The sequence below is a fragment of the Centrocercus urophasianus genome, unplaced genomic scaffold, assembly GCF_019232065.1.
Source record: "Centrocercus urophasianus isolate 14NV4802_14NV808 unplaced genomic scaffold, USGS_Curo_1.0 seq_12, whole genome shotgun sequence".
Lineage (NCBI taxonomy): Eukaryota > Metazoa > Chordata > Aves > Galliformes > Phasianidae > Centrocercus > Centrocercus urophasianus.
Window position 1 is genome coordinate 58,982,151 of NW_024884364.1, and position 13,683 is coordinate 58,995,833.

The window sequence follows — 13,683 nt, forward strand, 5'->3', positions numbered from 1 at the left end:
TTATTATTGTTGAAGTTAGATTGATGTCTCTTTATTCTCTGAAATTTTGACATTTTATTGATAAAATAGAGTTGTGTAATGTTCCATAATATTTTTTGTGGTTATAGAAAATTGTCTGAGTAAGTTTCAGGCATCTTTTCTCAATTGATTTTTTTTTTGTGCAGCAGACATGAAACTGTCAGACTACTTTGTTCAGAGCTCCATTTTTAAGTTCCTATTTCTGCTTCTATTTAAGTATAATCACAAAAGGAAGACAAATGCAAATAAACCAGAGGGGACCAGGAAGGAAAACAGAGATTTAATGAAAATAAACCTGAAGAAAATAGAAAAATAGTTAGAAAACATGATTTATAAACAGAGACTGCCAAAATCAAGTTGCTTGGTCAACAGGAGACGAGACTGAGGTAGATAATACAGTTTTCCAAAATACAGAAAGCTACTAGAGGATGATGGTAATCATTAAATTAACTGTGCAGATGTCCCCTCAGCCTGGCATCCTGTCTGCCAGGGGCGGGAGGGTACATTGGATGCAGCATAGTCACAGTCAGTCTAAGCAGATGGAAGCTTGGTTTTTGAACAGAATGCTGCATTTTGGGTTATCCTGACTGGTACTTATTAGTCATCTTCTGCATCCTGGGAAGGTGCCAACAGGGCAGTTTGAATGCATTATTAATGCATTATTTAAAATACAAGAATATGCACCCGTTTCTCAGTGCATACCATGTCACGCTGCCCACTGTGTTACAGTTAGTTTCCTTGCTCTTAAAGAGTCTAAATCTTGGGTGAAACTAATTTGCTTGAAAGGATCTTTTAATTTAATATGTCATCATAACACTAAACGCACTGGAATTCAAAGCATTTCCAAATTCACTCTCTCTGTTGTTACTGAGGAAACTGTTGCTGCTGAAGCAGAAGATCCATTCAGAGCACAGTTTTTAACTTGTTTCCAGCATCTAACACTTATTGGAATCCCAGAAAATTTACTCAAATATCATTTACTCATGTAATTTGTTTATACATGTTAATTATAAAAACAGTGTGGATTCCTAGTTTGTTTTATTTTTTCCAAGTACCAGTTCCAAGTACCATTATCTAAAAAGCTAGCGAGTATACCTGATAGCATCAAAGGAAGGCAATAACAAAGATGTTTCAAGCTTATTGTAGCACAAAGATTTTAGAAATAACTCCTTAATTCTTGACTGTTGCCATTTTTCACACACATAACTGCAGAGGCTGTTCAAGCTGTGCCTAAAAGTCATCAAGAGCCTCTGCAGCATGAGAGCCAAAGGTCTTGATGGGAGAGACCAGGCTGAGCAGAGTTGTTAGCTCTCCCGTTTCGCTCATTTTTATGCTAGGCAGCACTTGCCTTGGCACTGTTATGAATCCACCTGTTAAAGCTGCAGGTATAAGGGTTATTCCATTCTAAAAAAGCCCCGTAGATAAAACATTGAGTTGTCCTGGTAATCTCGTGCTTCATCTCTGAGCTGTTTTAGGTGCTTTTGTAGCCTTCTATCAGTATAATTATGGGAAGTGTCCCTTGGAAAAGTTTTCCTTACGTTTCATTGAGATCTATGCTTACTAATGAGCTATGTAGAGCTCTGTTTGCATAGGTGAGGCGTTTCTTTGTTATTCTGCATTCACTTTATTGAGGAGACTGTCATTTAGAACTGTACTAGATGCAGTATTTTATGATATTTCTCTTAATTTGATTTTCAAATGTTGGTCTCACAGGTAGATTCCTTTAGTTACAAATTCCAACCTCCGTTACACTTAGATTAGATGGGTGCTGCCACATGGAGAATACCCTGAGATGAACCCTGTTGGGTAGCTAAGCGTCTGATGAGCTTCATTAATTACGAAATACTATTCTTAGCATCATAAACCTGTTTGAACCATTTAAACCCAGTTTATGTAACAGGCACAGTTACTGGCTGATAGATTTTTGCCAACTCCGTTGCACCTAGATAATGTAACCTTAGTTTTTGGAGCTGTGAGTGAGGAGACTGAAGTGGAGCACATCTAGTCAGAAAAACTGCTTTACAAGTTCAGTCCTCACGTGAAGCAGAGAGGCAGCTATTTTTCCCACACCAGTCACATTTATTAGCAAGAATGAGGGATGTGACTTCTTTGAACCATTCCAAGAGCAGTTATTCATTAGGAAGTTATGCCAATAGTCCCATGGCAATCAATTTAATACCATTTCCTGGGGTGGCAGGGGTTGGTACTGGGGGATGCCACGAAATGCAGGTGCATTACAGTGATTGAGGATGGTAGGTGTGGCTGGACTTGTGCCAGTCCTCTGAGGCTTCATTTAGCTCCTCTGTTCTTTGCCCAGAAATTGTGCCAGCAGAGGAAGGAGGCAAAGCTTGTATGCTTCTTGAGGTGCTAATTCTGTAGCTCTCAGGGTGTCCCATATTTTGCTTGAGTTTTAATCCTTCAGATAGAAGCTATTAAATGTGGCAACTGTTCAGAAACTGCAGCATGTCATATTCTATGACATGCTGTAACTGACAGCTACAGTGGAGAAAAGGAGTAAGTTTAGCCTTGAGAACAGGCTTCAGCAAATAGCCTAGTAGGTTATTTTAAGTGGAAGAATAGGAATTTTATTAGGGCTGTGCTTGAAGACTGGTGGAGAGAATTCATGTTTCTGACCTGCCTTATGTTGATTTGAGAGCATGTTGGTTGTTACATAGAATATTTGTGTGTATCTAAATAGGATGAGATAAAGAAATTTTAACCCTGCCAGATTGTTCTTTCCAGCCTGTCCACAGACCTTTGAGTTGTGGTGTGTTGGGTTTTTCTGTTGTTGTTGTTGCTGAGATAGCTGAGTAGAAGGGAAGAACAGGGGAAACCTGAGCTTGGAACTTGAAGGAATTGGGAAGTCCTAGATTGGGCTCACAGAATAACCTGAAAAATGACAAAATCTTCTAGAGAGGAGAGGTAGTGCTGGGTGAAACTGGATTGAAATAAAAAGCTAATTTGTGGGATCAGTGAAAGGCTTTCAGGGGAGTTATTTTTCCCAGCGGTGTCGCTTAAAGTAAAAGGGTCTTGCACCTTTGTCAAATGGGGATTTTAAAGAGGGAACTTTCTATCCTTGTTTTCCCTCATATCACTTCGTAGCTTGTCTTTATGACAAGATTTTTGGTCTGTTTTGATGATGAAAGAAATAAAACTGGAGGAACATGTTCCTGCATGTTGTCACCCATGAGCTGTAGGCACAGTCGTGTTAGTCATTGAGAAAGAATTAAAGGCTTTTGAAGTGATTTTGAAGAATTTTATTACACGGGGACCGAGGAACTGCAAATGCGTAACAGCCGAGCTTCAATATTCATTTTTAGGAATGGATTTGACTTCAGATTGAGGCCTTCCCAATTATGGCAGCACAGAAATATTCAAAGGTTCCCTGCCATGAAGCTATGCTCTGTGATTCTGTGGCAGAGTCATCAACAACTCTGTAGGTTTCTGAGATTAAAGTTTACTTCTGATGTGCCTTTGCTTACTGGCATGTGAGGCTTTTATTCGTGGAAAAGTTAGTGTGCAAACATACAAATGCAGCAATTAATTTAAGAGGGAGAAGGGAGGAAAAAAAGGCCAGCAGTTGAAATAAAACAGCTTAAATAGTAAATAAAATAAACAGAGTTGGAGCAAATCCAAGGAGGACAGCAGGAAACCAATTCAAGCTGCATCAAACCAGCATACTTTAAAGCAGTAATGTTAAGAGCTCTAATTAATCTGCAGATATATTTTTAAAGGGATTTTTTTAAACCATCTTGTATGTTGGGTACAGTGGGGAAGTACCAAAATAAAAGTAGCTGTAAGTCTGGTTGATCATGCTGTTTGTTCTTGCATCCTGGTGAATTTATTAATCTGAGGCCAATAAAGGGTTTCAGGGTTTCTGCAGCAGCTGTTCAAGCTCTTCCATCTCCGTGCACCGGATGGTGGCTCTCAAAAGAGTTAGATCAGCCTTTCCGCTATTTTTGTAACTGAATTAGATCATGAAAGGGGTAAACTTTGTAACATATATTCCGGAGAAGATAAGCTATACTGATGTCTCCTCTTTATGCATGAATCTAATGAGCAGCTCTGAGGCTGAAAAAACGGACTGTAGTTCAGAAAAATGACCATGAAAGCTCAAAACTGAAGTGATGGGAAACGTATTTATGGTATTGTGTAGACCACTTCATGGCTGAGTATGGCCAGTGCTTGGGACAGAGGTCCGGAACCAGCACCTCTGTCAGTACTGTATCCTGCTGAAGGTGATGATTCTTAGCAAATTAGTACCAGGAACTTTGGAAACTCATTATATTGATGGGCTGTAAACAAGTGTGCTTTGGTAGAAAAGCATTAAAACTTTGTGAAACACAAAGTGATGATTTCCATTTTTAACCCTTGTCGTAAAGACTTTTCCTATTTCTAAAAACAAAAGATGTTCTCGCTCAACAGAGGCTTACCGTCAGAAACCTCAGAATTTGCTCAGCAAGACTTGATCTTGTTTTCTGCTCCTCAAGCTGCCTGTCCCCATGCTGTCCCTTTGAAGGATTCTGTGGAGCTGCAAGATGGCTCAAGCTCAAAGCTCATGCTTTGAGCTTCCCTGCAGCAAGTCCAGCACCCTGGGATACGTTCAGAGCTGTGCTTGTGCAAACCTGTGCTTCAGCTCTAGATTTTTCATTACCCTTTGACCCTTCATTAAGGACTAGGAAGATGTCTGCGGAAGCACAGGCTCTGTGCCAGGGCTGACTGGCACAGCCCTGTATGCTGAGGTTATGCAGATCCAGGAGGTTCAGCTAGATGCTGCCAGGTTTCTAATTGTTTTTTAGCAGCATGAATGAAATAGGGTGGAGAAGGAAGAGAAGGTGAGATTCGGGGTACAGGATTTGGAACAGTACAGGATGTGGAGGATATGTGTGGCAGAGACCCACATTACTCCAGGAAAAGAAAGCTTTAGATAGATACTTCAGTGTGTACAAGACACCCAGCACATCTTCCCAAAGCAGAGCTGGTGTTGACACTGGGAGGTTCCCACTCCCCCGCTGTGCTGCAGCTGTGCTGGGGCAGAGTTTGTGCATGATACTGTGAACCGAGTGCTCCCTCATGGGTTTTGCTTTTATGAGTGAAAGCAGTGATCTGGTTCTCAATGCTGCCAGCTGTGTTTGGTGTAGGGATGAGTGGTGGGCTCATGTCCTGCCTGTTCCGATTGCAGCCTTTTCAAAGCAGCCACTCACAAAGACTAAAAGATTTATCAAGATTTGTCATGCAAAATTGCTCTATTCTGGATAATTTGTGTTTCAATTTCTCTTTCGTGACTGGTGTTTGATGGTGTGGTTTGTACTATATTTTTTGTTCTGTAGCTTTATCTTATTAAGAAAAAGGTGTGTGTAGTAAAAGACATCATTTCCCATACATGGGGGGATGAAGATAAAAAGACATCTTTTTTGATTTTTTTTTTTGCTTTTTCAATACAATGCAAAAATGGCCCTCTAGTGGTCACAGCACAAAAAATAATAATAAAAAAAATAATAAAGAAATGATACAGGGAGTTTGCTTCATCTCACCCAAGCAGTACGGCAATAATAGCTTTCTCCAGGGCTCTCAAGCAAAGAAACCAAAATGATGAAAGTTTTTCTCTTCTCCTTGACATTCTCGTGCTTCTGCATGGAGGAGCTAAGATAATATTTGCAATTTAGTCATGTAATTGGCAGCTTCAGACTATGCATCTGGGGAGCTTCACTTAAATGACTTAACTGTGCACGTTAATAACGACGGCAATTATTTATTGAATAATAGACTATTGGGTTTCTTAAGTAGCTAAGGCACTGAGCTGTGGAACAAAGACTAGCACAAATTACGTTGTCAACTATATTTCAGTTTGTTCCTGAAATCACCGTACTGTGCCTTCTTTTTGTTCCCTTTTATGTAACTCTTTTTTTTCTCTTTGAATTCTTCTCAACAGCCCAGTGACTTCTCGGTATCTCTAAAGGCATCGGGGAAGAACAAACATTTCAAGGTGCAGCTCGTGGACAATGTCTATTGTATTGGGCAGCGTCGCTTTAATACTATGGATGAGTTGGTGGAACACTACAAAAAGGCTCCCATCTTCACCAGTGAACACGGGGAAAAGCTATATCTTGTGAAAGCACTTCAGTGACGATGAAGATGGACTTGGCCACCCAGGCCTCTTCTAACTTCCAAGCCTTAGGTCCCAAAATCACTTTTATAGAGCAGAGCAATATCCGAAACAGGCTTAAAGAGTAGGCTCTTTCTAACGTGTTTGCTCTGTTGGTTGTTATTTGTCCTTTTTCGTTTGCCTACTTTTGTGTTTCAGTTCTTTTAATCTCAGATCACCTCCCTTCAGGTTGAGAAGTTCACCTTTGTGGCCATTGTAAGCACTCACTTCCATGTCCGAGTTCTAAACTCCCCTCTTCTGTGTACGTTTACATACTTAGCTCGGATAAAGGAGGGGGGTTTGCAATTCAACCCAGTGTTAACCTGTTCAAATTGCTCACGCAGACAGACAGAACTCTTCATTAAGAGACATCGGGCACAGTTTGAATGCACTGAGGCTGCAGCTAAGTAAGTGAGATATAGTAGACATAACAGTTGTGGCTGTGAGTTCTGTAGCTATATTGCTTACCAGGTAGTATATTACAAAAACTCCTAGTTCCTAGAAGCACTCTTTACACTGTACTCTGCTATTACATTGCCTCTCTGACTCTTTGCAAAGAGTACACTAATTAAAGCGTTTTGTAATAGTACTTCTTAAACTACTATGGTAAGATTGTAGTAAAAGAAAACTATCTAGTGTATTTTGGTCTGTAATTGCAACAAAGAGAAATTTTATTTGAAAGTTGATTACTAAAGAGAGAATCGTTGAATTGTAAAGACTGAATGTTCTGGTAATCTACAACCAAATGTGCCATCCACATAATGCTTTTCTCCTCTTGCCCTTCTGCTTGTTTGAATTAAACAATTATGTATTTAATTCTCAAAGTAATATGTATCTGTAGCTGATTGTTGACACTAATACAGAAGATTAATAAAAACTGATCAGGGGACAGGGTGGGGTGGGCTACCAACACTATATATATATTTGCTTTACAGAAAGGAATCTTCAGGTTTTACAGAGGATGGTGTGATTGGTAGGAAGAGACACACAGAATGTTTATGAAGAAAATGCTTTTTTTTTCTCTTTTCTTTACATTTAAACTCCTTTATGGTTTAAATATGCAGACTTTAGATGGCACACTCCTGAGATTGAAGAAGGGATCTTGAGATCTCAAAATCTTGCATACTCAGTTTTTTGGATATTGTAATAAAAAAGGTATTATGTCATGATGGAGTACTGGGTTTATCCTTGGGTGGTAGTCCTGGTGTGGCTTTAGAAAGGTCAAATAGAGTAAATTCTGAATTTGTCTGACTTCGAATGTGTGTGGCCTACAAAGAAAACATTTGCAACTGCAGAGTTCAGTTTGATATGAGGCACTGTGTAATGAGCTCCACCGTTGGTTCTCTCTGTGATTTGTTTATAGCTTTAATGAAAACTGCAAGATGGAGCTCTCTTATGGTACCTTTTTGCTATTAAGTCTTCCTTACAGATTTTGTATTTTAGGGTAGTAGGCAGAGCATGCAGCAGCTGAGGGCTGCTCTGAAAGTAATGCCTCCTATTTATTATTATAATGTCAGAGATGAATGTTGATGGGATGGCAGGAGAGGCTGAACCTTCCCACCAGTATCCTGTAACATTTTGTTGCTGTGTGACAGGTGGCAGCAAAGGAGCACTCCGACACAATGGTGTCTGACGTGAAAGTATGTATGAAACAAAGGTGTCTCATTGAATTCTTCCGTGCAGAAAAAAATGGCATCCATTGACATTTATCAGCTTTTGCTGGAACTTTATGGAGACCAGACAGTGGATGTGAGCACAGTGAGGCGGTGGATGGTGCGTTTCAGCAGTGGTGACAACGACATCAAAGACAAGCCATGTTCTGGATGGCCATGCAGATTTTTGTGACTGTGGCGTGCAGGCGCTTGTTCATCATTGGCAAAAATGCTTAGCTGGTGGTGATGACTCTGTTGAAAAAGTGTTTTGTAGCTGAGAATTTGTTCTGTCAAATAGTGTTATTGTGCTCTTTGTATCTGTTGTAGTTTCTATGGAAGTAATTTGAGGCATTACTTTCAGAGCAACTAACATGCAACTTCATGAGTTATACACGCGTTATTCACCCACCGCTCTTCCTATTTCTGTGAGATTATCTGGATTAGAACTGTGTATGAATTAACAGCTGTTTTTTTCTGTATGTGGGTAAACAAAAATTGGGCGCTGAAAATTCTGCATGGTCCAGCCTCGTGAACAAAAGTAGTGATTTAGGGCAGACCAGAACAATCACTCTTCATCCTGGCAAGAACATGCCCATGGCTAGGTTCTGGAAGCAGGAAAGTTTTCATTACAGAGTTGCTGAGAAGTGCCCCTTGTTTACAGTCGTCTTGCCAGGACATCACAGTTGGTTTCTTCTTAACCTTTGAAGTGAGTTCTGCAGAGACCATAGGTCTTTTGCTGTCTAATATGTAATTCTTTATTTAGCTAAATGTAAGCATGTACCTTGAGTATGGCAAAGATGTTAAGAACTTCAGTAAACTAACAACCACAGTTACTCTTTCATGCTCCATGTTCAGTTTTCTGACACATTCACTGTTTTTCTTGTTCCATGAGTCTTCCTTTGCCTCTTGTATGCTTTTTTTTTTTTTTCCACTAAAAGTTTATAAATCCTTTTCTAGTCTTGATAGATTAGAATTAAATCAAATATACTTCCAAGTGAAATTTTTTACCATATGCTTGATATTTTAAGGGGTTTACAATCCTTTTGGTTTTTTTTCTTCCACTTCTTGCCTTGTGAGCAGCTTCTTAATATTGAGGCGCCAACCATTGAAGTATTTTGTTTGGAAGCAGTTAGTTAATTTATGACCCAGCAGTATGAACAACTAGCTTGAATTTTTTTTCTTTTTTCAAACAAGCTTCATCTTGTTTTTACTCACTGTGTATTTAATCAACATGCAGTCTATTCAGCAGGCTCATTAATAGATCTTCAGTTGTTCCCAGACTTTACTAATTAAGATAGGTTTCTGCGAGTTTTACTGCCTTTTTGACCTCATTTTCTGGACTGGGCCTTAAGCATTGAAAGTCTTCAGTGATAACAGTTTAATAAAGGACAGTATTACATGGATTTTTGTTTTTTCATTTTATGCCTATGCTTCCTATCTTTTGACAAAATTGAAATCTTTATTTTTTGACTACTTAATGCCTCTTGTCAAAATATGGGATTGGGGGTGGGGGTGTTTTCTTGTGAGATTGTAGGAATTGGGGTTACCTGAGTTTCTTCTCCTGCAGTTTTCATTAAAAGCTCAAATAATACCTGATGAGATGGTGATTTTTCTTAATGATATTTAACCTGGCTTTTCCTGTCATTCATCTGATTCATACAGATGCATCTGTTTTGTTTTGAAGTATTACATTTGTATAGTTGTTGAATGTTTTCTTGCCTTTATACTCTTTATGTAGGACAGTGAATGAGTTTTCTGAATCTGTAGTAGTTGCTGTACTTCCTTTGTAGCAGCAGGAATTTGAGATCCAGGCTTTTACTTTTAGCTCCAGGTTTTCGTTAGTGAGCTCCCTCTTCAGATTATCCTGACCACTGTGATATCACCAAGCACGGAGTACAAAAAGATTGTCAAATCCTGTCACTTCTGAACTTGCACATCCTTCTAGGCTGTGTACCAGTCCTTTCCAAAGGCTGTTTTACTTAGGCTGCTGTGGTTGCTGTCCTTCTTGGTCCTTGCTTTTTTTGCTATTCAATCTTGCAGACTGAAAAGTTTCCAGACAGGCAGGGAGGAGGTCCTGGCTATCACTAGTATTTTATTTTTTGAGAGAGGATTTAGAGGGGCATTTTGCCACTCTTATTTAGCTACTTCACAACTGTATATAGCTGGGAGCTGGTGCTGTTTGTCAGTGCTTCTACTGCCATGCTGTTGTTACCCATGCTGATATTTGGCAAAAAAAAAATAAAAATCAGAGAGCTTTAGGATTTACTCTCTTTTGCAGATGAATGCACACAAGCTTTTTCTTAGCTCCCAAGCCAGACAGTTACTTGCCAGCTCCAAATTGGAAAAAGTGTAAACTCGTAGCACGATGCTGAGTCTTAAGCTGGAAGTCTTGCAGAGAACTCCAACAGAAACTGTAAATAAAGCAGTGCAGCTTTCAGCTGATTTAAGGAGCCTGTCTGCAAAATATGACACAGTTTGGTTCCACATAGCCACAACCGACTGATTTAGTTTTGAAAGTAGTCACACCAGTTGCAGGCAGATTACTGAAGGATTAAGCTACGAGTAAACAGAGAGCATGTTGGGTAAGCTCGTGTGGTCCTGCTGTAGGACCAAAGGCTTTGCTTTGCCTTTGATTTAGGGAAGAGGAGAGAAAAGGTGGTTGGGTAATGTGGGCTGTATGAATGGACTAAAAGTCATGGTCTTGAATAATTCTATTTAGTATTCTCTAATCAATTTTTTTTTTGTCTTAGAAATTAAGGTAACAGTCTTCAAGTTGACGGTTAAGCTTTCAGGCCTTTACTGTAGCTTTCCTGTAGTGTAAAACTAATGTCCTCATGTAACAGTTTCACTAAGAGCAAATAAGAGATCTATGCTTGTAGTGATGAGTTTTGTTATGACAAAGGTGAAATGTTTTAAACCATTTTACAATTTTACCTATAAGAATGAACCAAACCTTGCCTCAACTACAAACAAAAACATTAAAAAAAAAAAAAAAATTAAGAAAAGGGACCATGCTTCTTTTGGATTCAGTATGGCATTTTATTTGGCAAAAGCTACCACATAACTGGAATGGCATTTGTTTCTTCTTGGTCTTAAGCAGATCTACTCTGTAGTTTGGAAGTAAGGAAACATGTGCAATCTCCCCAAAATCTGATGAGTCCAGCGTTCCTCCTCCAGTAGCATAGGATGACTCATTTTTAAATGGAAACTTGTTAACGTATTTATACCAATAATCTGTGAAAGGTGCATTGAAGAAGTAACTTTCAGCTCCTTACAATTACAGTAGGAACTGTGAGTCTTTCCAGTCCTAACAAAATGAGGTGCTTTCCTTTTCTTTTTTTAAGAAGTGGAAAAGCATAAAGCAGCGAGAGTACAGAGTGCCCAATCCTTAACGGTACTACAGACCACCTGGACCATGTGAATAAAAGGTCTCATGGCAAAAGGACACAGGTAAACTCTACCGTTCCTTTCACTAGTTTCCCAAAGGCAGATGAAGCTTTTCAGTAACAAGTAAATCAGTTGTGCAGTAATGTTGTAAAAAGTATAGAACATAGAATCATAGAACTGCTCAAGTTGGAAACAACCTTAAAGATCATGGAGTCCAACCACAACCTAACCACCTGACTCTAACAACCTTCCACTAAATCATGTCCCCGAACACCACATCCAAACAGTTTTTAAACACATCCAGGGATGGTGACTCAACCACCTCCCTGGGGATCCTATTCCAGTGCTTAACAGCCCTTTCCTGTTATCCAGCCTAAGCTTACCCTGGTGGAACTTGGGTGGCCGTTTCCCCTCGTCCTGTCACCAGTGAGAAGAGACCAGCCCTGCTCTCACTGTAAGCACCTTTCATACTGCAGTTTAAACCCAAATGTGCTCCAGTTTTAGTATGAAGTAGAAGCACCTTTCGTTTTTATATGTTCTTGTGCTATTGTCTTGCAAAAGCAGTAGGTTGTCTGTTCAGTTGTATATTCATATCTATGGCTGTTGGACGTAACATACATACAGAGAACATTTATGGGCCTGAGATGACTGAATGTGAAATACGACATCTAGATGACATGCTTTAAGCCAAAATGTTTTCTGGTCCTTTCCTTTTTTCTGGAACCCTATGCTACTTTTATATTTTGAAATGCGAGTTTTTCTTGCATGTTTACTTAATGTTTCTTTTCCTGTTATAAAATAGCTTTTTGTCTCCTCTGTTGTTATTTGAGGTCTCTACCCAATCTCATAAGCAGCTGACTAAAAGAAGTGGTATGTAACCCTTCTCATATTAGACAAGTTTTTCCTTGCTTTTTCTTTCATATGTGGTAATATTTAAATGGTTTAGGAGTGGGAGGTTAAAGAGATAAAAGAAAAAAAAAGAATCTTTAAATTGACAGATTATCTTCAGTAGTGGGAGTCCACAGTTATGAGGGGAAAGTTAGAGGTAAGAAGTGTTTTCTTCTCTTTCCTGAAATGAATTTGGCTTGACATCAGATGGCACTTGTGCATGAAGTATTAGAAAGGTTAACATATTCATGTGTCACAAGTTAAAGCTGTTGTTACTGCTCGAACATCTGTTATTGGTGAAGCAGAACATGGCGTGGTTCTTGAACATCATGAAGGTATTGGTCACTATCAAGGCAAAAAAGATCAGTATTCTACTGAGAAAACGCCGTGTACATGAGGATAAAATTGTTATTCTCGGTGTTGTAGTCTCTACAACAGTGGTGATCTTCAAGGCGGACAACTGTGGTTTGGGGATTTTTTTGACTAGGGGGCAAGGTGAGCAGGTGTTTTATTTTTATGGGGAATACTTATAAAGAGATGTTTTGCTTCAGTTTTCAAGCCAGGATTTGCTTCTGAGCTTTTTACTTAGAAGTATCTCTTTGGTTGTGAGCCAGTCCACGCAGTGCCTTAACTGAAATTAGTCTCCCAACTGTAATTGAAACTGCAGTAGTGAATAATGGACTATGTTATTACTATTACTTAATTTTGATTTCCATCAGATAGGATGCCTTCATCTATATGGTAATTAATTAGTGGGTACCTTGGGTTACTGACTTAGCTTTTCACCTGAGTTCCACTCTGTAAAGTTAAAATAATCTTGATGATTTTTATTTTTATTTTTTTTACTCTTTCTTATGTCACAGAACCAGTAGTGCATTCAGTGCAATTATAATTTCTAAGGCAAAGAAGCTCTTCAGTTGTGGGCGACTGGTATGTTTGGAATACTAAGTCTATAGACTTAGTAGAGTGATATATAGCAAAGAAAGAGTCAGGGGTAAGGGCAGCAGCAGAGAGCTGGTGTGAGCAGGCTCCTGGGATCACAAGGCAAGGATCTGAATGTTTCTCAAGAATGTTTCTTTCCAATTTGAATGCTGGCAGGTAATTTGTGAAAGTGAACATAATCCTTTTTTTTTTTTTTTTTTTTTTTAATGTATGATCTATTCAGAAGTATTCCAGGAATTAGAAATGAACATCCACCTTGTCTCCTGCAATGCTAAGGTACTAATTAAAGCAAAGAATGCTGGTATTTGTGGCTGTCTTCCTACTGCAGATCTCTTTATGTTTGCATCCCAGTGAAAAGTGTGATACTTAGTGTTTACCTGCCTTAGCACCAGCATCAGCCTGATCTTGCTGGCATAACCTGTCTCTGCTGCAGAATTAACTGTGGTTATGTTAGAACAGATGGCCATAATGCAACCAGTGCTTACTAGTATGAGGTGGGTACCATGGAGGAGTCTTCTAACCCGGTTGCTTTGCAGTTCTTTGCCCTGGCTAACTCAGCAGTGGCTGCCAACACTGTCGGTGTTTGGCTGCACTGTGTTAACAAGGCAGGGAGTTGTTTCTTATGCTAATAGGCAGCTTTGATCACTTGTG

At 39.3% G+C, this 13,683-nt stretch overlaps 1 protein-coding gene across 1 annotated transcript in view; it reads left to right on the forward strand.

The window, feature by feature from the left end:
• Nucleotides 1–7,329, forward strand: part of NCK2 (NCK adaptor protein 2) — a 55,498-nt gene extending 48,169 nt beyond the window's left edge. Inside the window, exon 4 of the mRNA XM_042809522.1 lies at nucleotides 5,951–7,329. Within this exon, the coding sequence (XP_042665456.1) occupies nucleotides 5,951–6,145 (195 nt within the window). The 3' untranslated portion in view covers nucleotides 6,146–7,329. The remainder of the gene's footprint in view (nucleotides 1–5,950) is intronic.
• The last annotated feature ends 6,354 nt before the right edge of the window (nucleotides 7,330–13,683 follow it).